The sequence below is a fragment of the Pseudorasbora parva genome, chromosome 17 (genome assembly GCF_024679245.1).
Source record: "Pseudorasbora parva isolate DD20220531a chromosome 17, ASM2467924v1, whole genome shotgun sequence".
Classification (NCBI taxonomy): domain Eukaryota; kingdom Metazoa; phylum Chordata; class Actinopteri; order Cypriniformes; family Gobionidae; genus Pseudorasbora; species Pseudorasbora parva.
In genome coordinates this window covers 32,442,116-32,466,642 of record NC_090188.1, presented here as the reverse complement: position 1 = coordinate 32,466,642, position 24,527 = coordinate 32,442,116, and the positions used below count along the sequence as shown (strand labels likewise).

The following is a 24,527-nucleotide window of genomic DNA, read 5'->3' as shown; positions in this document are numbered from 1 at the left end:
ATAAAATAAACCAACAAAAATTACCCAATAGTCTTAACCCAGCATTTTGGGTTAAAAAACAACCCAGCATTATTTAGAGTGTATATTCCAGTGCGAATGCATATTTCAAGGGTATTCATTTAATTTACAAATATAGTTGTTATGATTGTCCAGGCCTTTGTTGGGACGGAAAAGTAGAGCCTGGACCTCTTGGAACTTTAATTGAATAGCTCCGGTAAATGGTTTATGCTCCGTGAGGTTTGCTTATTGTGTGTTTTTTTGCAGGGATTCAAAAGGAGTTGAACTAATTTGTAACACATTGAAGCATAAAACGAAGTGTAATTATCTTGGAGGAGAGGCGAAAACTCAGCCAACCATACATTAACACATGCTGAAATTATGACCTTCACATTCTTACATAATCAGCCTCTCATGCACATATTTTTGAGGTAAAATAGGACACTAATGAATCTTTACAGAATGAGGATATACAACTTATTATTATAAGCATGTATTACTTGAGGAGGTCAATACCCCATTATGCACCTGTAAACCAAACCATTCCCTGCTAATCTCTCTCTTTCAGGTACCGTTCTAGTGGAAAACATGCAGATCAACGGTCGTGCTCAGGATCCGGATAGAACCATATCTTTGACACTGCTGGACAACTATGATTACTGGGTTATCCTTGACCCCGCACTGCAGAGACTGTATCTCAACAGCACCGGACGAGTGCTGGACCGAGACGTGAGTAAACAAACACGTACACTCTGTCAAAAATAACATATTGCTGCTGTTGTCCTTTGGCTGACACAAACACACACACACATATATCAAATGAAAGATGGCCTGAAGCCTCTAAGACACACGAGCGATAGAATAAATTCCGTCCCAATTTTGCAGAATGCCAACACATCACAGTAATAAGATCATGACAGCCACACAGCACTGCAACATTTTCTTACTCAGTCTTCATTTGAGTAAAACATTTTTGCATGATATATTAAGAATTTTCAGAAATTATATCCTAAATAAAAATAATTCATTAGTAGTAGTAGTATTTGGCAGTAATGAAGCCTGCTTAGTAAAGTAAGCAGGCTTCTTTCTGTGTGGAGTTTGCATGTTCTCTCTGTGTCTGCATGGATTTCCTTCAGGTGCTCCGGTGCGCAGACCATAGTTGTCCATAGATGTGAATGTGTGTGTGTTAGTTCCAGGCCTGTAATGGGGAAGATTGGGAAAAGACCCTGCAACTTTTCTTCACAAGTACATTTACTGTATTTCAAGTTCCTCTATTATGCTGTTTTAAAAGGTCTCCTACAATAGTTTTACATGCATCAGAGGTCAAAAAACACTTTCATTTTCTCGTAATAAACATTGCACATCACCAAATTGTTCAATGATTCTCAAACGACTCATTGGATGAATCAGTCTCTCTGAATCCCTCCTCTCTATGAGCTACTCTGCTGTGATTGGTAAGATGGCCCAGTGTGTTGTATTTGGTCTACCGTTTACAGTGCACGTCGGAAATAAATGACCATTACCATAAACTTCAGCTCCCAGCAGTCTTCTTAAAGCTCAGTGATTCACACCATGAAGAGCGTAACGGTGGATTAGATTTTAGCATATCAATCTGAGCGCGAGTCAAATGATGAAACATTGGAAGAACTAGTTATTCAACCCGAACCTCCATCTCTTGAGCAGGACAATTCTCAGTGATACGCTACTTATTTTTAGGTACATTATGTGAAGTTTCAACTGTAATTCCTCAACCATCAGCTTTAACAAGTGTGTGTCCATCAACAATCCAATGTGAATATTTCTTATTTATTGCGGTGCACATGCAGGAACTGTAGTTAATAACAGCGCATGCGTTAGCCCATGCACTAACGTGAATGACTGATGTAACATTAAAGGTTTCAAAAAAAAAATAATGCTCCGTCTTTTTTCTTTACTCAATGTAGTAAGAACGACAGGCACTCTGCATTAATAGACATAGATTTGGGAAATAGTGGCCCACAGCCGCTTTATTTCAGTAAGACAGCACACCTGGTAGAAAATATATACATATATAATTAATAATAATTTAAAGGCTGGTCAAATTGTTTGTGGGCAGACAATGTACAACATAGGCAGGCATTAGAATCTGAGAACTGTAACGCCGTGAGATTCGAATTACACACAACTCTTTAAGGAGGTTCAGAGACCATTCTTTATTTTGGGAGACAATAGCTTTATTTACTGCGCACGTTCAACTTTAGAACTTTGCAGAACCTTCACATTCACAAACAGCCATGCACAAACACTGCCTGAAAGGGAATATTATGTCTTTTAAATATTATATCTTTTAAATATTATGTATCTTTCAGATTACTCTTATTTTTTTTATTATTTTCTTTAAATGATAAATATAACAATATTTTGCAAAGTTTATGCTTAAAAATGATTTACCATAAAAAAGTAATCATTATTTACCAAAATCTTTTTGCAAGTGTGCTTCTAAAGTAAAATATATAAACAACTATTATTTTAGTTATTAAATATCTTTTGGATGATGATTATTATTTAGGTTATTGTTATATAATGATGTATAGTTTAATGTAATTTAATTTAGTGTTTTTTTTTTTTCTTCTTTATTCGACTGTGATCTCAGAGTCTAATGTACTGTTCTAGAGTACAAGAACAGCAAATGCTTCCATCAAAAAGCTGAAAAGGCAGAAGATTGTCCTCCTTCAGCCCCCAAATGATCATTTGCAATTTCTCCCATTCCTTTTTCTACAAGTGCTTCATCTCCTCCCTCTTACACTGTTTCCTCTTGTACATCACACCAATCTTCTGTAAAGCACCACACATGTGTCTGTGTGCTCGTCTGAAAGGCATTGTGGTAGTGACAGCCTCTTACGCCACTATTGGATGATTATTACAGGACATTCCCTTCTCTTCCTCCTCCTCGTCCTCTTCAGGAGGCTTTGTGGGATTCAGCCACTTCACTCAAGAGCTCCAATGTTTGTTTTATTCTGAGTACTTGCAGCCAAACACCTTATTTATCCAAAAGAGAATGAGAAGACTTGACATTAATCCTGTTTGCATTGTTGCATTCAGTTATGTAATCTTTTGTATTTACACATACTGGCATCTTATTGCTGGGGATTGCTGATTGACTGTATTGTTAATGTGCTTTACTAATGTCAGGTACCTTAATGTTATTGATGACTGGCTTTAGAAAATATCACAAATGGGCAGTGTTACTATTATTACCATATGTGTATGTATGTTTTCAGCTTTCAGATCTAAGGGGGGCCTTGTTTCCAGGTTTTCTAATGCATCCAATTACAACAGTTGTCTGTAAACCCCCATTTATGTTTTTTCTTCCAGCCGCCCAGTTACATCACCACCATCGTGGTTCAGATTCAGTGCACCAATGAGCTGGTGGGAACGGTTATTCTGCATGAAGTACGGATAGTGGTGAGGGACAGAAATGACAACCAGCCTCGTTTCCAGCAGCCACGTTACTATGTATCAGTTAATGAGGTGAGGCCTGATAACTTATGCACTGCCTCATTTCCTCTCTGTCTCTGGGGTCAGTTTCTGTTTAGTGTGCATAGTATGCAAATGGTCTATATTCATGTGATACCTGGACTACATGCCTCATTTGACAAAATGTGCAGTATACAACATAGCATTATTCTGATGGGCATTGCATATGTTACGCATTGTATTGCATGAACCAGAAATACAGCTGGTAATTTATTATCATTCAAATATACTATCATTCAAAAGTTTGGGGTCAGTAAGGTTTTGTTTTCTTTTAAATAAAGTATTATCTTTATTCAGCAAGGATGCACTCAATCAAATCGATAGGAGTCAAAATCTGCTAATGGGGTCACTGTAAAAAATAAAATAAAATAAAAATAATACTTTTTTTCTCCATTTGAAAATTTTCTAGTGACTTCTCACATCTAAATTTTTCAGAATTTATGCTATTTAATTAACAGAAATTCAATTTGGCCAACTAAAAAAACTATGTGACTGATGTGATCAGTCACTAAATTTTTTTTTTTTTTTTTTTTTTTTTTTTTTTACAATGTAATGGTGGAACAACAATTCTAAAATTTTATATTTTACTATTATCTACAACAGAATCTGCATTTCCATGAGTTTAAATAAAGTATTTTTTCTCATAAGAGAAATAAATAAGAGCATGTTGTACATCAGAACCACTCATTCCCTGGTAAAAACATAAACTTGATTTTTAAAAGTCAACAAATTGCGACAGCTGAATAACATTTTTGACAAGCCAAACTTTTCAGCCTCTTAATAACACAATTTAATGGGATAATAATCTAAGTTAAAAGCCTTTTGAATGTCTCCTAGGGCAGCGTTTCTCAAAGTGTGGGGCGCGCCCCACTGGTGGGGAATAGAGACATGACAAGTGGGGCGCGACAAACAGGAGGAAATGTGTTAATTTTTTGTGCCCATCTCTATTAACCTTTTGAGCGGTCCCACATGGGATTTTTATTTCTATGCCCCTGAGAGTACGGACCCACATATGGGATTTAGAATGTTCAGTGACGTGACATCACTGCCAGAATTAAACGGTGGGACGTGCTTCGGCTGGCAATAAGCCAAATGCGGACGCGCTCAGCTCATACATAATGCAGTTCCCTTTCGGGGAACTCGAGCTGCGTCGAAACGCTGTGAGAACGCCTCTGCGTTAATGCGTCGTGAAGCGCCTGTAGAACCATTCCATCGGAAAAAAGATCGATCGTCGGCGTGATGACGTCATCGACCGGAAGCTATAAAACGTCCGTGAAAACAAACAGGAACTAGCTTCTGAGCCTTCAGCAAGCGATCTGTGTGAACCTGTCTGTCTATTTGGTGTTTTTGTCTGTCTATTGAAAGAGTTTTTCCACCCTTTGTTAAATATTCCTTATATTTACAAAAAAGAGAAAATAAATAGATAGAGAAATGGCGAGTGAAAGCAGTCAGTTCAAGAGGTGTGTACATCCCTGCCCACGCTACATCACGAGTGGGGATACACACTCTCTTTGTGTTGCCTGCTTGGGAGCGCAGCATGCCCAGGCAGCCCTCGAGGGGGCTGCTTGCGAGCACTGTGAGCGTATGCCACTGAGAACGCTGCGCTCCCGCCGGGCACTCTTCGAGGAGGGTGCCTCGGCTCGTGTTCCCCGCGGCTCTGGTCCCTGCCGAGGCAGAGCGGAGGCTGCAGTCGTGGGGTTCACAATTGGATGTTGCAGAGGGGTTTGAGACGGGCGCTGCCTTATCTCTGCCCTCACCTGCTCCATCCAGCGGTTCTTCTCGGGGCTTGGAAGCACGCATTGCGGTTTCTTCCCCCCCGAGAGAGCCGCCGGTGCTCCAACTATCCAGCTCCGAGGAGGTGGACGTTGAGAGCATCGCGACTGAAGATTCGCCACTTCAGTCCCCTGCGAGTGAGGAGCTCTTTGAGGTTCTAACGCGAGCTGTGGCAAGATTAAATATTGACTGGCCCGTAGAGAGATCTGAGGCAGGAAGAAAAAGATCTAGCAAATTAGATGAAAGATTCCTGCCCGCTCGCGCTTCAGAACCTCAGCGGCGGGGCCTGCCATTCTTCCATGATTTGCACACCGAGGTGGCAACATCATGGAGGAGACCGGCATCATACCGTGTGTTCAGCCCTCAGACTTCGGTCTACAGCAACATCATGGGGCTGAAGCACTACGGTTATGGGGCGATGCCAAAGGTAGAAGAGACGCTCGCGAGCCATCTCTCGCCTTCCTCGGCATCGTCCCTGAAGGCCCCGACTTTGCCCACCAGACCATTAAAAACAACGTCGGCACTGGTGGGCAAAGCGTACTCGGCGGCAGGTCAGGCTGCTGCATGCCTGCATACCATGGCTATAATGCAGGCTTATCAGGCTGACCTGCTCAGGGACTTAGATGGACGTGATGAAGTGGGGGGTGATGTCATAAATGAGCTAAGAACAGCAGCTGATCTGACTCTCCGGGCCACCAAAGAGACGGCCAGATGTGTTGGCCGCTCTATGGCAGCATTGGTGGCTACGGAGAGACATTTATGGCTCAACCCCACTGAAATCAAGGAGAGGGAGAAAAGCTTCCTGCTCGACGCGCCGCTGTCTCCTGGTGGCCTCTTCGGTGACGCAGTACACACTGTCACCGAGAGGTTCCAGGAGTCAAAGAAACAAGCTGCGGCGCTAAAGCAGTTTCTCCCTCTCCGGGTCCAGGTCCCTGGGGCTGCCGCTGACATCAGGCAGCCTAAGCCGAGTACGAGCTCCGCTCACAGGGCGCAACAAAAACAGAGCGTCGCCGCTCGAGCTCCCCCTCAGCGCGGGGACGAGGGGCGGCGCTCTCAGGCGAGGCCTTCGAGGGGCAGGGCTGATCTGCGGACAGTCCTGATCGCCAAGAAGGCCTCGTCGAAGCGTTCCTGACGCCAGAAGCGTCAGGACGCTGAGGGTGGTTCCCCCCGTAGGGAAGCGGTGTTTACCCCTGCTAACGGTACCCGCTTCCCTACGGCACCCTCGGGGGGCCGCGCTGCCAACCCCGCCGCAATGCCGGGGCGCAGTCGGTCTCCGCGGGCCACCCGAGGGTGGTCCGCACCCCCTCCGGGGGGTCCCCGAGCAGTCAAGTCAGTCGTTCCCTGCCGGTCCGCCGCTTCAGGGCACTGCATTTGTTGCTCAAAATACACCAGAGGCCAGCCTCGAGAGGCTGGTTCCCTTAGTAGATTTTCTAGACGAATGGAAACGTCTATCAAATATATCTCGTTGGGTCCTGCAGATAGTAGAAAGGGGGTACGCCATTCAATTCAAAAGTCGGCCACCTCCTTTCTGCGGTGTCCTACCTACAGAGGGGGGCCCGGAGCAGGCTCTGGTAATGGCACAGGAAGTAGAGACACTCCTGCAAAAAGGGGCTATAGAGAGGGTTCCCCCTCCCAGCAGGGAGTCTGGCTTTTACAGCCGTTACTTCATCGTGCCGAAGAAGGATGGGGGCTTACGCCCGATATTAGATCTGCGGCTATTGAATCGCTCGGTGGCCAAGCTCAAATTCAAGATGCTTACACTCAGACAGATTGTAGCGCAGGTCAGATCGGAGGATTGGTTTGTCACCATAGACCTCAAAGATGCGTATTTTCATGTCTCCATCCTTCCACATCACAGGAAGTTCCTGAGGTTTGCCTTCGGGGGAGAGGCATACCAATATCGGGTACTTCCCTTCGGTCTAGCACTGTCACCCCGCACGTTCACCAAGTGTGTGGATGCAGCTCTGGCGCCGCTGCGTCTACAGGGCATCCACATACTGAACTATATCGACGACTGGCTGATTCTAGCGAATACAGAGCAGATGGCGGTTCAGCATCGAGATGCTGTTCTCGCCCATATGTCGAAGCTGGGGTTGAGGCTGAACGCCAAGAAGAGTGTGCTTTCTCCGGCTCAGAGAACCACTTTTCTAGGTGTGAACTGGGACTCGGTAATTATGCGGGCGCAATTATCGCCAACACGCATAGCATCGATCCTGGCAGCCGCCAAAGAACAGAAGCTAGGCCGAGCCGTCACTGTGAAACGGTTCCAGAAACTGTTAGGTCTCATGGCAGCAGCGTCCAACGTGATACCTTTTGGCCTACTGTACATGAGGCCACTGCAGTGGTGGCTCAAAACAAAAGGGTTCTCCCCGAGGGGAAATCCGCTCCGCACGATCAAAGTCACGCGGCGATGCCTACGTGCTCTGGTCATGTGGAAAAACCCGGGGTTTTTATCTCAGGGTCCCGTGTTGGGGGCTCATGTTCGTCGCGTAACGCTAACGACAGACGCCTCTCTCACGGGCTGGGGGGCGACCATGAGTGGTCGCTCATCCCAGGGTCTATGGCAGGAACATCAGCGGCACTGGCACATAAATCGGCTAGAGATGCTCGCAGTGTTTCTTGCATTTAAACAGTTCCTGCCCGACCTCAGGGGCCACCATGTACTAGTCAGAACAGACAACACGTCCGTGGTGGCCTATATAAATCACCAGGGGGGTCTGAGGTCTCGTCCGTTGGACAAATTGGCACATCGGATCCTCCTGTGGGCCCAAGGGAAATTGCTATCAATCAGGGCAGTATATATCCCGGGGGCCCTGAATCAGGAAGCAGACAGCCTGTCGAGACAGGGGCCGAGGCCCGGGGACTGGAGACTCCACCCAGAGGTGGTGGAGCTCCTTTGGAAGGTTTATGGGAAAGCGGAGATAGACCTGTTCGCTTCGGCGGAGAATTCTCACTGCCCGCAGTGGTTTTCTCTGACCCATCCGGCCCCGCTGGGGCTGGATGCCATGGTACAGGAGTGGCCGAGGCTGCCTCTGTACGCCTTCCCCCCGATTGTCTTGCTTCCAGGAGTTCTGGAGAGGGTACGCCGGGACGGGGCCCAGGTACTTCTAGTGGCTCCGAACTGGCCGACCCGAGTATGGTTTTCGGACCTAATATCTCTCCTGGAAGGCTCTCCGATGGAGATTCCGATCAGGAGGGATCTACTCTCTCAGGCGGGCGGGAGATTCCTGCACCCACGCCCGGAGATGTGGAAACTGTGGGCCTGGCCTCTGAGGGGGCTAGGCTCATAGAGGAAGGTCTCTCGGCCGAGGTCGTGGAGACCATCCTACACTCCAGAGCTCCGTCCACAAGGAAGCTGTACGCTTTGAAATGGAGACTTTTCTCAGCATGGTGCAGAGAACGCCAGTGGGACCCAGTTAACTGCCCGGTTGGTACAGTGCTGGAGTTCCTGCAGGAGAGGTTCTCGGCAGGGTTGACCCCCTCCACACTTAAGGTGTACGTGGCGGCCTTGGGTGCCTTCCACGTCCCTTGCAGTGGAGTGTCTTTGGGAAGACACCCTCTAATTACACGCTTCCTTCGTGGCACATTAAGGTTGAGGCCAGTTATGCACTCGAGGGTCCCAGCATGGGACTTGGCCATTGTTTTGAGGGGCTTGTCCGGACCTCCGTTCGAACCTCTGGAGGAGGTTTCGGATAAGTTCCTCACCCTAAAAACCATCTTCCTTTTGGCCATTTCATCTCTTAAAAGGATAGGAGATATTCAGTCCCTGTCAGTAGGGCCCTCATGTCTAGAGTTTGCGCCAGGGATGGTGAAAGCATTTCTGCATCCCAGGCCGGGTTATGTCCCCAAGGTTCCTACGAGCCCACGGGGCCCCATCACTCTACAAGCCTTCTGTCCTCCTCCATTTATGACGTCAGACCAGGAAAGGTTAAATCTGCTGTGTCCTGTGAGGGCACTGGATACTTATGTCCACAGAGCTGCCCTGTGGAGAAAATCCGAACAATTGTTTGTTTGCTTTGGACCCCCTAAGAAGGGGGCCCCAGTATCCAAGCAGAGGATGAGCAAGTGGGTGGTCGAGGCCATCTCACTTGCTTATGAAGCTACCGGGCAGCCATCTCCACTGGCTGTCCGGGCGCACTCAACCAGGGGTATGGCTGCTTCTAAAGCACTCTTGTCGGGGGCTTCCCTCCACGATATCTGCAACGCGGCCGGTTGGTCGTCTCCTTCTACCTTCGACAGGTTCTATGAACTTGACCTGGCATCTACAGTAGGGGCACAGGTACTCTCGTAACCGTGTGCGCTTCGGCTTCACACATACGAGACACTTGGTCCTATGGCGATGTGGGTATAAGCGTTCTCACAGCGTTTCGACGCAGCTCGAGTTCCCCGAAAGGGAACGTCTCAGGTTACGTATGTAACCCTAGTTCCCTGAGGGAACGAGACGCTGCGCCGCTCTGCCATACTCCCGGCGTGTCCGTGATCACTTACTTCAGGCTTTATCAGAAGTTAGTTCCTGTTTGTTTTCACGGACGTTTTATAGCTTCCGGTCGATGACGTCATCACGCCGACGATCGATCTTTTTTCCGATGGAATGGTTCTACAGGCGCTTCACGACGCATTAACGCAGAGGCGTTCTCACAGCGTTTCGACGCAGCGTCTCGTTCCCTCAGGGAACTAGGGTTACATACGTAACCTGAGACGTTTTCAACCACTTACTGTTTATTTTAGGTTTAATTTAATAGGTAACATTTAAATACACAAGTACAAGTAAAACAATACATTTAATGTTAGAGTTTGTAGAATACACACTAGTGGCTATGGAAGCAGCAATAACAATCCATTCAAATATAATTGGCTGACATGTTTTATTCATATCAGATACACATAGTGTAAGTAACTATAGTTTGCTCGATTCTTCTCCCAGTTCAACGGTCACTTACTTATTCCAGGAGAAGCTGATGAATATACGTGCTGTAAATCCAATTGACAGGACTCTGAACTGCAGTGCATTTGTTCAAACGGTTCAATAACGTAATAAAAGCGATACATCTGTCATACAGCGCTTTTTTGGTTGTGGTGAGTCACGTGATAAACATGACGCATTGCCATAGAAACATTAAGGTGAAATGTTCTAAAATAACGTTGCCTTAAAATAAAACTCACACTCTAGTCAGCTGACACTTTTAGTCAGCTAAAATATTTTGACTGTACGCATGAAAGGTTTAAATGTGATGTTAATAAAATAAATGTTAAAAGGCAAACTTAAAAGCCTAGATAATGACCATTTTGTTGGGGTGATTGGGGACAGGTGGGGCTCGGAGCCCTTCCCTACCTCCAAAGTGGGGAATGGCAGAAAAAGTTTGAGAAACACTGTCCTAGGGTGACCATATTTTGATATGGACACCCTAGGAGCACTCAGCCCGGCGATGAGATACTCAAATGATACTCGAAGTTTACACAAAGATTCCTTATTAACTTCAATACATTTAAAGTATCCCCCCTCTCTATGGATAGAAAATTGTCATATTAGGGCTAGGACAGGACATGTCCTGGAAAAGCAGGACGTTTGGTCATCCCATTGTCTCCAGCTCAATTTATAATTACCCAAAAATCAAACATAGTCCACCCCTTGTGCGCGTTATCACGTCCATCAAAAACTTCTGACATACACTCATGGGCATCAGTAAATATACACTGAATACTATTGTACTACTATTTACTTACGATCCATCTGTTTTTACAAACTCGATTCCAAAAATGTTGGGACACTGTTTAAATTGTGAATAAAAAAGATTGCAATCATTTACATATCTCATACACTTATATTTTATTCACAATAGAATATAGATAACATATGAAATGTTAAAAGTGAGAAATTTTGAAATGTCATGCCAAATATAGACTCATATTGGATTTCATGAGAACTACACATTCCAAAAAAGTTGGGACAGGTAGTAATAAGAGGCGGGAAACATTTAATGTTCATATAAGGAACAGCTGGAGGACCAATTTGCAATGTATTATGTCAAATGGCAACATGATTGGGTATAAACCGAGTCTCTCAGAGTGGCAGTGTCTCTCAGGAGTCAAGATGGGCAGAGGATCACCAAATCCCCCAATCCCGCATTCACACGCGGTGAATAGGCGTTAATTCTTGACAGAGGGCGGGGCTGAAGCTTGGTGCTGAGGTGATCGTCATAGTGACAACAGCCAATCACATTACTTGCCGCTTGGGCCACAACAAAAAAAGCGTGTATTTTGACAGCTAGTCTGTGAGACGAAATGGATGCCGATTTGGTTGTATGTACGAATGCAATTGCCCGTGTAGATATTGTCAGTGCCTTTGTCGACGTGGTGCTCAAAGCTGTTGAGTACATTAAATCCTGAAAAAGCACGACAGTGGGGAGAATATTACTTACTGTTCCGGGAGCTGCATCTGGATGGTCCGGGAGCTGCATCTGGATGGTCCGGGAGCTGCATCTGGATGGTTCACTGTTTGAGCAGTAATGAATGCAATTGGCTAGCGTCTGCTCTAGGATATTTGCATACGGCGATCTGATTGGATGACATCTGCGAAGTGATGCAACGGAACCCACAATTCAGTTCAGCAACGCATGATGTCACCCATTCAAAGTAAATGGGAAGCGTTAACGCCTATGCCCCGTGTGAATGTGGCTAATGCTGTGGCGAAAAATAGTGGAGCAATATCTGAAAGGGGTTTCTCAGAGAACAATTGCAAAGAGTTTGAAGTTATCATCAACAATTTATAATATCATCTGAAAATTCAGAGAATCTGGAACAATCTCTGTGCGTAAGGGTTACGGCCGGGAAACCATACTGGCTGCCTGTGATCTTTGGGCCTTTATACACCACTGCCTCACATACAGGAATGCTTCTATAATGGAAATCACAACATGGGCTCATGAATACTTCCACAAAACATTGCTGGTGAATTCAAACCACCGTGCCATTTGCCGTTGCCAGCTAAATCTCTATAGGTCAAAAAGATATATCTAAACATGATCCAGAAGCGCAGGTGTTTTCTCTGGGCCAAGACTCATTTAAAATGGACTATGGCAAAGTGGAAAACTATTCTGTGGTCAGAAAAATACAAATCTGAAGTTCTTTTTGGAAAACTGTGACGCCATGTCATCCAGACAACCCAAGATGTCATCAGCACTCAGTTCAGAAGTCTGCATCTCTGATGGTATGGGGTCGCATGAGTGTGTTTAGCAGGGGCAGCTTACACATCTGGAAAGTTAAAATCAATGCTAAAAGGTATATCCAAGTTCTAGAACAACATATGCTCCCATCCAGATGTTGTCCCTTTCAGGGGACCTTGCATTTCCCAACATGACAATGCCAGACCACATACTGCATCAATTACAACATCATGGCTGCGTAGAAGAAGGATCCGGGTACTGAAATGGCCAGGAAGCGAGGAACTTTGTTTACAAGCAGAGGAAGACACGCCGTATCTAAGCTGTTGAATTCTTCACTGATTGTGCTTTAGTGTCTTGGCATAGTACATATGCTCAAAATGGTAAAAACAAAATATGGAAGTCTGAACCGTGAGAAACGCTATATTGTGACACCAGTTGTGTTGGTTTTGACAAAACCATTCACGAACTATGCATTCTTGTTCTGACTTTATTTTATTTGATCAATACCTTCTGTTTTCTGTTTTTATATATATATATATATATATATATATATATATATATATATATATATATATATATATATATATATATATATATATATATATATATACTAAATATATAAGTTTAATATGTTGCTTAATTTTCCAGTAAAAGATAGTTGTGACATCATTTGTTACAATTAATTACCCATTTGCAGATTTTGACACACGCATACCCATACACACACACACACACACACACACACACACACACACACACACACACACACACACACACACACACACACACACACACACACAAACGCACACACAAACACACACACACATAAAGTCAGACCAAAATTTATTCAGACACCATCAACATGTTTTCACATTATCACAGTTTATTTACTATGTTTAGAAAATTGTAATAAAATATGACAAAAACTCAGAGTTAAACTGTGTCAGAACAAATTCATCTTGATAATGTCAGAGAACTTTGATTTTAAAGGTATGTAACGGATTGCAATCATCCAATTAGCTCGCAGCAATTAAAATAAGTACACAATTCGATAATACCAATGTTTCATTTTGTTCAGTCTGTGGTGTAAAAGGTCGCATTAGCAATTAAAGAAAAAACACTTACACAAAATTTGTTCAGGTCAAAGTGTCTGAATATTTTTGGTCCCACATTTTCATAGATTTTACCGGTAGTCCACTGTTTGAGAAAAATTTAATTTAGGTATAATAGCTCACATTTTACTTTATTTTGCTATCCTCACTATAAAAAAAAAAAAAAAAAAAACATATCTGGTATCTGAATAAGAATATAAATGCAGCCTTGGTGAGAAAATGTCATATTTTCCCACCAAGGCGGCGTTTATTTCATAAAAAATATAGTAACAAGAAATATATCAACACAGGCAAGAAAACTGCACTCGTGAATGGATAGAGAGTCAAGCTGACACATAAAGTAATTGTGTAGTCTGTCGGCGTACTCCATCAGTTATTCAGATCTAAAACCATCCCCTTTTGGCATTGTCTCAAAATGAGACTTAAAATTATGCACGCACACACACACACACACGCTTGACCCTCCTCTCCACAAGTACAGACACGAGGACTATTTTTAAATGTAATGTCTTTCATTTATTTGGAATACGTTTGAATAACTTCCATGAGCGTGTACGTGTTGGGGGTGTGTAAAAGCTTGGCTTCTTTATGCTTGTCAATCTTTCTCCTCTCCTTGAAGTCAAATATGCTGTCATTCTTTTCTTTCTGCCTCTCTCCCACATGCAAAAGTGAAAAAAAAGGGAAAAAAAGAGGGAAGATAAATACAGTTAAATGATGAAGTCGGGGTGCGGGGTGGGAAGGGTTATGTATCAGATAGTGTCTGCATTTGGGTGCAGATGTCATCATGTGAGTTGCTTTTGATCCACAAGGGCCGTGACTTGGTTCATGGGTTTCCTGGGTGATTTGGAGCCCCAGAGGCACTGTACTGGAGACTGATACTGTACGTGTGGGAGAGGGAGGTTTTACGTGTGAATTTCAGTCAGATGCTGACATCAACCTCAGAATTCCAAGCAAAATGAGATTACACTCTTAAAAATAAAGGTTCTTTAATGGTTCTTTGGTGTGGTGTATGGTTCCATGAAGAACCTTTAATATCCAAAGAACCTTTCCATTACACAAAAGGTTGTCTGTAGTGCAAAAAGTTTTTTTTTTTAGATTATAAAATGGTTCTTTAGAGAACCTTTCACAAAACGTTTTTTTTTTTTTGGGGGGGGGGGGGGGGGGGGGGTAAAATGGTTCTTCTATGGCGTCACTGTTAAACCCCGTTTTTGGTTCTTCCTGGCACCTTTATTTTTAAGGGTGTAGCTCCAGATCGTCAGGTTGTTTTCCGAAAATTGGTTTGGCTTCGTTCCTTCCATCTTCTCAATTATTCAATGTAACATGCAATTAGTTTTTAGCTGGTGTGTTTATGAGGTCCTAGCACATGACAAATTACATGGAACATTGCACATTGTGGTCACAGCAGATAAGACAATATCTTAGTATCAATACTTTTAGTTAGAATGTCTCTAGGAGAATGGAAAAATACTTTGGACTTTGTATTTTCATCTAGTTGTTTTGCAGACAATCTTATCCAAAGAAAATTGCATATATATATATATATATATATATATATATATATATATATATATATATATATATATATATATATATATATATATATATATATATATATATATATATGCAATTTTCTTTGGATAAGATTGTCTGCTACCCTTTTTTTTGTCTTTATAATATCTTCCACCATATTGACAATCAATTTATTTATGAATTTACTGTCAATGCTGTTATTTGTTCCTATTTCCTTCAATTTTGTGTAACACCAATGACAGATGAGCATGCCACCCATGAGTAAATAATTAATATATTTTATAAAATCTACAATTGTTTAATTGAATCTCTATGATATAAGAACGAAGGGAAATTATTTAATATAGCACAGTAGGTTTAATGTATTATTGACGAGTTGAACTCAGGAAAATGCCAGATGGAAATGCTAGCGCAGTTTTAGAATGACCCTAACCTGTTTTATTTTAACATCAGCAGTGTGTGTATTTCTGTGCAGGCATATGTGAAGGTTGTGCTCTCTTTCTCTTTCCGTTTTGACTTTTGCGTTCTGTTATTTTCTCCTTTTTTTTCTTTCTTTTTTTTTTTTCTCTGTTTCTTTGTATTTTTTTCTTCTTCTTCTGTCCCCATCTAGTCTGTCTTCTAAGGGGATCCAAAAGGAACACACCCACACACATACACACTCACTATCTGGGTCACATGGGTCACATCTGAGGCCTGTCAGAGTTGCTGTGTTGTTACACAAGCATATAGCCAGTGTCTGATGTTTGTTTCATGTGTTTTTTAATGATATCTCTCCAGCTCACTCCTATCGGCACCACCATCTTCACCGGCTTCTCGGGAAACAATGGAGCCACGGATATCGATGACGGACCAAATGGACAGATTGAATACGCCATCCAGTACAACCCAAATGACCCGGTACTTCATCAGATCAAACAGACCTTCTGCAGTTAAACTCAAGTTCTTCATTGTAATTAATGATCAATTTAAAGCAGCGACTTTATGCATGGATATTTAACTTTCAAACTGTAATGTTTTATTTAAAATACTGCAATCTTTCGTTTTCTCTCTCCATTTCAGATGTCAAACAGGACCGTGCGGGTTGCTGGCACTCTGTCTGGTAACATTGTTTTGGCAGAGCGGCTAAACTATGAGGAGAGAACTCGCTATCTAATTATAGTCCAGGCCAATGTAAGATTATTAACAGACATATCCGTCACTGTCACACAATGTTTTAAGTGTTCTTGTACTCTTTATGCATTTAAGAGGATGGTTTCAATACAACTGAAGCTATATTGACATCACCAGAGATAATAACTGTTAAAGTGCAAGGCAGCCGCAAAGCTTAAAATATTTTACATGTGACGGTGAGCTAAAATCCCTTAATAACTGTATATGTAACAACTTAATGGTGTTGTCTTGTGACACAGATGATAAGTAACTAAACACAGTTGAACAGAACTAAACCGATGAGGGAAACCATGGAAACAGTGGCGGGAAACTAGACAAAGGAAAATGTGACAAATGAAAGAAAACACAACCAGAACAGACTGGACATGTGACAGTTTCTTAAGTAACATAAATGCTATACTTATTCACTTCAACACTTCATTCATAATAGAGGAGGGGTGGAGTTATGAGGTTTTACTGGCAGTTTGAGGAGCCAATAGAGTTACAAGGTTTATTTTAATACTTTTCATTGGTTAAATATTTGCAAAACCCACAGGCATACGTAAATGGAGACCAATAGTAATGATTAATAAAAAGGAAAAAAAGAAAGACAATTCCACAGACAGTGACAATATGTAATTTGTTACTGAAGGTCTACCGGTGAATGGTGTTTTTATTTAATTTATTTAATTTTTATTTATTGGTTACTTTAGTTTTAGAGTAGTTTTTTGAGTTTGTGATTAGGCACTGGTGACTTTAGTGTAGTGATATTGCGTTTGCGAGTGTGCATTTGCATTTGCATTTAAGAGTGTTTGAGCTTACATTTGAGAGTTTTTAAGTTTGTGTTGGTGAGGTTATACTTTTGAATTTGTACTTGTGAGTTTAAGATTGCGTTAATTGAGTTTGTGAGTTTGCATTTGATAGTTTTTGAGTTTGAATTTGAAGGTTTATGAGTATGAATTTGTGATTGTGATTATTGTGCAAACACATGTTCACCTGACTAATGCTACACCTAGCATCACTGTTAAAAGTAAAGCTCAATAAAAAATGTTACACTTTTATTTCAACTAATATATGTGCTTTAATATAAATATTAGTTTAACATTTATGCTTTTAACCGATATCTTGCCTGATAGACTTCCACTGTGTTACTATAAACACAGATTTTAATTTTGTTCACATGTTCATAAAGCTCAGTTTGTTGTAACCCACAATATTGCTTGAAAATCTCACCAATCCTTAAAATGGTCATGAACTCATGCTAGTAATCGAAAGGTTACTGGTTCGATTCCAATCAGGAGTGAGCCAAGAGCCAAGTCATGCTAAATGAGATGTCTGCTAAATGAGTACTTACTATGTAATCTTTCCTGTAGATAAAAAAAATAACCTTGACTTTTTGGTCAAGCGGTGTTGGGCCTGTTAGGTTGCCAGTTTGCACAATGCACTTTTTAAAATTCCAGGCACCTCCTATATCTGTCACTGAATAACCGGCATCCTGATTCACTTCCAAATGCATCCCTTCACCGTCACATGAGCTGCATACACAACTAGCTCCAAACCCGTCTAGAACAGCATCCCTGTGAGGTGTCCAGACCCCAGAGGCCATGAGCATGTTTTCATACAGAGCCAAATGGCTCAAATAAATGCCTTACATCAGGGCCGCGACGACTCTCCTTGAAGAAAATTGAATAATTTCGGGATGTGGAAAATGAGGGGATTGGTTTGTTACTTGAGTTATTTCTCTCTTTCTCACTGAAATAGTATTGGAAGAAAAATACGAAACAACAGAAATAACTTTGATTCTAAATCATTTTTATTTAGAACTTAATTTTTGTAATTCAGTCAATAGTTGCAGCTTGGTGAATTCATTAAATTTATAAAATGTATGTTTTTGATTCCTTTACTTGCTGGTCTGAAGTTTTTAAAAGACTGGATGTTCAAAGTATGATATATGTTAATTATTGAGCTTTTAGTAAAAGTAAAAAAAAAAACTTTTGCCTGTTTGGGAATATTTATTTTAAAAAATAGAGTAGGTGTTAATATATTTTTGGAACAATTATTGTTCATTCACCTCATTCTTATGTTCTCATTATACTTATTGCTGTCTCTCTGTATGCAGATCTGTGAATGTTGTATATGCAGGTCTGTGTCTATGGTAACATGCAAGCTTTTTTTCTTTCTAGGACCGGGCTCCGTTTCCAGGAAGTCGTCACACAGCAACCACTACTCTAACTCTGGATGTTTCGGATGGAGATGATCTAGGTCCCATGTTCCTCCCGTGTGTTCTGGTCAACAACACACAGAACTGTAACCCCATTGTATACCGTGTGGCTATTCCTGAGCTCACTGACCCGGTAAGAACTCGCAGAAAACTTCAGAGGTCTTAAAATATTGAATATTCCCTCCATCCCCCATTCCCTTATGGGGGAAAAACAGGTCAGATAGGATCTCATAGACCTTACCAAGATGGTCTACTGGGTTGATCTAATCTAATCAAGTCTGAGATGATCAACCAGACCTTACTAACTTGACCAAGATGGTCTACTTGTTTTAGGCCATCTAATGACCATGGTTTCTAACTGGTCCCAGTTATTTTAGAAGCAATGTAAAATTAGCTACTGACTTAAGATTTACCTGGATTTTCCAGCTAGGATTTTGTCAGATCCTGCTTTCAGTCATGGGCTATGACTATGATGCTGTATGCAACAACTGGCATCGCTAGGTATAAAACAGGAAGAAGTCTTAACTTGAGTTCTTGAATCTTTGACCTATTGAGCAGAACAGGGTGACCTGAGGCTATATGTTGGGCAGCCCTGTATTGATGCTATGCTCTTTTCGAGAAAGACTTGAGTGCTTGAGAGCTTATGCCCTGAACTATAAAATAAATAAATAAATAAATAAACTATGCACTGTATGTGTATTAATAATTCAACCTGACACAGCAAGCCTATGCGCCGATCACTCACTGTCTGGTGTGCACTACCATTCAAAAGTTTGGAGTCGGTACAGTTTTTTAAATGTTTTTGAAAGATTTCTCGGTAACACTTTAGAATAATGGTCATTACTTAACATTAGTTAACTACATTATTTAACATGAACTAATAATGAACTTCACTTATAAAGCATTTATTTATTTTTGTTAATATTAATTTCAACATTTACTAATCCATTATTAAAATCTTGTTAACATTAGTTAATGTACTGTGAAATAACATGAACAAACCCTCAACCGCTGTATTTTTATTAACTAATATTAACAAAGATGAACAAATACAGTAACAAATGAACTGCTCGTGGTTAGTTCATGTTAGTTAGGACATTAACTAATGTTAACTAATGATCATTATTCTAAAGTGTCACAGATTTCTCGTATAAACAGTAATATTGTCAAATAATATTACAATTTAACAGGTGTTTATCTTAAAAACTACTACTGGCCAGCAGCATAATATAGCGTTTTTATTCGTTTTTGCATATCATTGTGAACAGGGATCAAAAAGTTAAAAAAAGAAGTCCAAAAACAGCATTCATTTTAATGTAGAATAATCTTTGTAACATTATACATGTCACTTTTGATTAATCAAATTGTGTTAAGTCCTTGTTGAATAAAAGTATACATTTTATTGCTAACCTCAATTAGGTACAGTAGCCAAGTAGTGCAGCCTTACTAAATTAAACCACAGCACAACGGAAACAAGCTACAACACAGTGAAATCACCACAACACAACTGAAACAAGCCAAAAACAACCAAAATCACCACAACACATCGGAAACAAGCCACAACACAACAAAATCGCCACAACACAACAAAGTCACCACAACACAACAGAAACAAGCCACAACACAATGGAATCACCACAACACAACGGAAACAAGCCACAACACAACGGAAACAAGCCACAATAAAATGAATTCACCACAACACAACAAAATCGCTAGCCTAGAAATCTAGATGCACCCTAGCGGCAGCAAATCTAACCTGCCCGCGAGTATCGTCTAGCAACTCTCAATACCCTTCTGAGCTGTAATCCCCTAAGTCTTGCCAGGCCAATCACATCGTGTATAGAGTCGGTGGGCGGGGCCATAATGACGACGGTTGAGTTGCGCTTACGTGCTTCTAGTAAACACAGAAACTGGCGAACGGCAGTTTTACGAATCAGCTTTGACCATGACTCTGGAAGACTTGGAGTTAAGCTTTTCTCTGAGAAAAGGACAAAGAACGGCACTGAAGTCATTCTTAAAAAGGGAAGATGTGTTCGGAGTTTTGCTCACCGGATACGGCGAAAGTTTAATCTATCAACAAGCTCTGTTTCACCTTCGTTGCTCTGGTTGGTGTAGCGCTATCCTATCGCGTGCAGAGGGACTTTGAAAGACAACCGTTTATCCCGCCCCTTGGATTGAGTCCTGTCAATGGTGAGTTTCCAGACCAAACATCTTGATGTGGGTCTGGCTTGTCAGGCTACAAAATCGCCACAACACAACAAAATCACCACAACACAACGGAAACAAGCCAAAACACCACGAAATCACCACAACACAACGGAAATGAGCCAAAACACAACAAAATCACCACAACACAACAAAATCACCACAACACAACAAAATCGCCATAACACAACGAAGTCACCACAACACAACAGAAACAAGCCACAACACAACGGAATCAAGCCACAACACAACGGAAACAAATGAATTCACCACAACACAACAAAATCGCCACAACACAACAAAATCACCACAACACAACAAAATCAACACAACGGAAATACTCCCGACCACGAGGGGGCTCTCGGAGTGCAATAAAGTTAGTTTTCCTTGCCATTGTTCTATAGATTGGTTCTATAGATTCTATAGAAAATACGTTTTAAGTGTGTATAAATATGCAGCTATAATGCATGTAGGTGATTCTGAATTGATATTTCATGTCGATATACAATGGTTACACACTTAAAACTGACTGTTGTGTTTATATCTTTGTAAGACTGGCCAATCTATAGAGCAATGGCAAGGGAAACTAACTTTATTGCACTCCTAGAGCCCCCTTGTCGTCAGAAATATTTCCGTTGTGTTGTGGTGATTGCGCTGTGTTGTGATGTTTCCGTTGAGTTCGTGATGTTTTCGTTGTGTTGTGGTGATTGCGTTGTGTTGTGACGTTTTTTTGTTGTGTTGTGGTGATTGAGTTGTGTTGTGACGTTTTTTTGTTGTGTTGTGGTGATTGAGTTGTGTTGTGACGTTTTTTTGTTGTGTTGTGGTGATTGCGTTGTGTTGTGATGTTTCCGTTGTGTTGTGGTGTTTCCGTTGAGTTTGTGATGTTTTCGTTGTGTTGTGGTGATTGCGTTGTGTTGTGATGTTTCCGTTGAGTTGTGATGTTTTCGTTGTGTTGTGGTGATTGCGTTGTGTTGTGATGTTTCCGTTGAGTTGTGATGTTTTCGTTGTGTTGTGGTGATTGCGTTGTGTTGTGATGTTTCCGTTGAGTTGTGATGTTTTCGTTGTGTTGTGGTGATTGCGTTGTGTTGTGATGTTTCCGTTGTGTTGTGGCGATTTCGTTGTGTAGTGTTTTAATTTCGTTGTGTTGTGGCAATTTCTCTGTGTTGAGGTTTAATTTAGTACAGCTGCACTACTTGGCCACCGTAACTAGGGCTGCACCGTAGGCTAAATAAAAAGAAGATAGAAACGCTCTGACTGATTAAACATGAAGACAATAAAGACGACTACATCGAGATATGGTGTATTTGAGTTATTCAAGCCATCTTGGGTGTTTTCATAATAATAAAATATATTATAATGCTGATTGACATAGACTTCATCACTATATAAAATACTATAAATTCATTGTCTGCCTCATTCTGTGATAAGAACCCACATCAGCTAAGAAACACTCGATTGATCATGTGAAGTGAGTAAAAACGTGTTATTAAACATTGTATTTTGTTGAACAGGTTTATGAATGCTTCACATCAATAGTTTGTGAAGATGTTTGACGCGTGTTGCTTTTTCAAACGCAACTCAAACCCAAATTGCGATTGCGGTTCGATTTTAATTAATTGTGCAGCCCTAACCTCATTATGTATATGGCACACAGAAATGATAAAAAAATTATACAGATCTGTGGTTTTTATATTAGCATGTTTGACTGCGGAATGCAGCAATTAACGTTGTATATTGAAGGGTCAACACTACGATCTTGAACATCTAACTTCTTGTGATAAGCACACCTGTTGGACATTTGTATGACATTTTGATGTCTTTACTGGACATTGTATGGACCTGCTCAGTATTTGTGTCATAGTGTTGTTGGTGTTTTCTTGACCCTTTACCGGTTAAATGTCAGTCCTTTCATATTTCCCATCACATACGGTGCTCTACTGACCTGTGCTTGGCTAAAGATGAGACTCATACAGCAAGGACAGGAAGGGTGAGAAACGAGGGATTTAGATGAGATAAGAGGTGGATGATGAAAGTTAGCTGGTACAGATTGAATGAGATCAGGGACAGGGAGTAGAGACAAAGCAGGATGAGACCCTCAGTAAAACCACAGGGTTCATCACCCATCAAAGCCAAGATGTGGAGGTTTGATCTAATAAGAGCCCAGTTGAGGTGAGATGGGGTGGGCAGACCTCTGAGGAGATGGGTTGTTCTAGATCCAAACCACATGGCGAAAAAAGATAGTCCAGCACATACAGCCACGGCTGACTTTGCTAAGGGGGGACTTTCGTAATTTATGCTAAAAATGTTTTTCACTGCAGAAGCTGCATTCCCAACGGCTGCCAATTTCTGCACTGAATGAATGTGCTGCAAATTTGTTAGTTTCGAGCAGTTTAACTTTCTCTTTTTGCATTTTGCTAACTGCACTACTTGCATTTTCACAGAGACAATCCTTTTTGTTCTTCGCTCTTCCTGCTGTTCTCTGATTATCTCAGACATTATGAAGGATTAGTGTGTGAGGGAATCCATTTCAGAAAATGAGTTGCATTAGAATGCATCTGCATTCATTCTGTTGGTTTGCCCTTACTGTGTGTTTGGAATAGCGTACTCCTCTTCCCAATTCTGTTAGCCTGACAAGCCAGAGCCACATCAAGATGTTTGGTCTGGACCTCACCATAGACAGGGCTCAATCCGAGGGGCGGGATAAACGGTTGTCTTTCAAACTCCCTCTGCACGCGATAGGATAGCGCTACACCAACCAGAGCAACGAAGGTGAAACAGAGCTTGTTGATAGATTAAACATTCACCGTATCCGGTCTGCTAAACTCCGAACACATCTTCCCTTTTTAAGAATGACTTCAGTGCTGTTCTTTGTTCTTTTCTCCGAGAAAACTTAACTCCAAGTCTTCCAGAGTTGCGGTCAAAGCTGATTCGTAAAACTGCTGTTCGCCAGTTTCTGTGTTTACTAGAAGCACGCAAACACAACTCGGCCGTCGTCATTATGGCGCCGCCCGCCGACTCTATACACGACGTGATTGGCCCGTCCAGATTGTGAGGAATACAGCTCAGAAGAGTATTGAGAGTTCCTAGACGACACTTGCGGGCAGATTAAATTTGCTGCCGCTAGGGTGCGTCTAGATTTCTAGGCTACAATTCTGTATGAATACTGAAAATGCAAATGTTCTGTGCAAACATAAAATACTATGAAATAAGTCTTTATTTAATCTGTCAAAAGTTAAGTTAATTTATAATACGGTAAAGCACAGTTTAAAATACTAACTACAGTTCAGAAGCTTGGGGTCAGCAAAAATTGCATTCATTTGATTTTAAAAAAAATGCAGTAAAACATCATTATTTTTGAATATTATTACGGTTTAAAATAACTGTTTTCTATTTGAATACATTTTAAAATATAATTTATTCCTGTGAATTTTTTCAGCATCATTACTCCAGTCTTAAGTGTCACATGATCCTTCAGAAATCATTCTATGTATTTGTATTGTCAATGTTGAAAACAGTTCTGCTGCTTAATATTTTTGTGGCAACAGTGAAACCTTTTCTTCTGGATTTTTTGATGAATAGAAAGTTCAAAACAACAGCATTTATTTGGCAAAAGAAATATTCTGCATCATTATAAATGTAACAAAATAACTTTTAAGCTAAATTAAAGGTATTTTTGTTGAATAAAAAATATTATATATATATAGTTTTTTTTTAATGATGGTACGTCATTAATCGATCTCCTAGCACTAGTTTTTTAAAATGTATTTATAAAACTCATACCGCTCACCAAAATAAACATATGCATATCGGGGTGATGTGACAGCAATGCAGCATACTATGATTTGAAATTGCTAGGTT

General features: G+C 41.4%; 1 protein-coding gene across 1 annotated transcript in view; it reads left to right on the top strand.

Annotated features, from left to right (window-relative positions):
- Positions 1-24,527, top strand: part of pcdh15a (protocadherin-related 15a) — a 361,007-nt gene that overhangs the window by 138,866 nt on the left and 197,614 nt on the right. The window contains exons 5-9 of the mRNA XM_067421546.1: positions 566-726; positions 3,352-3,507; positions 15,869-15,988; positions 16,151-16,261; positions 18,424-18,594. Of these exons, the coding sequence (XP_067277647.1) occupies positions 566-726; positions 3,352-3,507; positions 15,869-15,988; positions 16,151-16,261; positions 18,424-18,594 (719 nt within the window). The remainder of the gene's footprint in view (positions 1-565; positions 727-3,351; positions 3,508-15,868; positions 15,989-16,150; positions 16,262-18,423; positions 18,595-24,527) is intronic.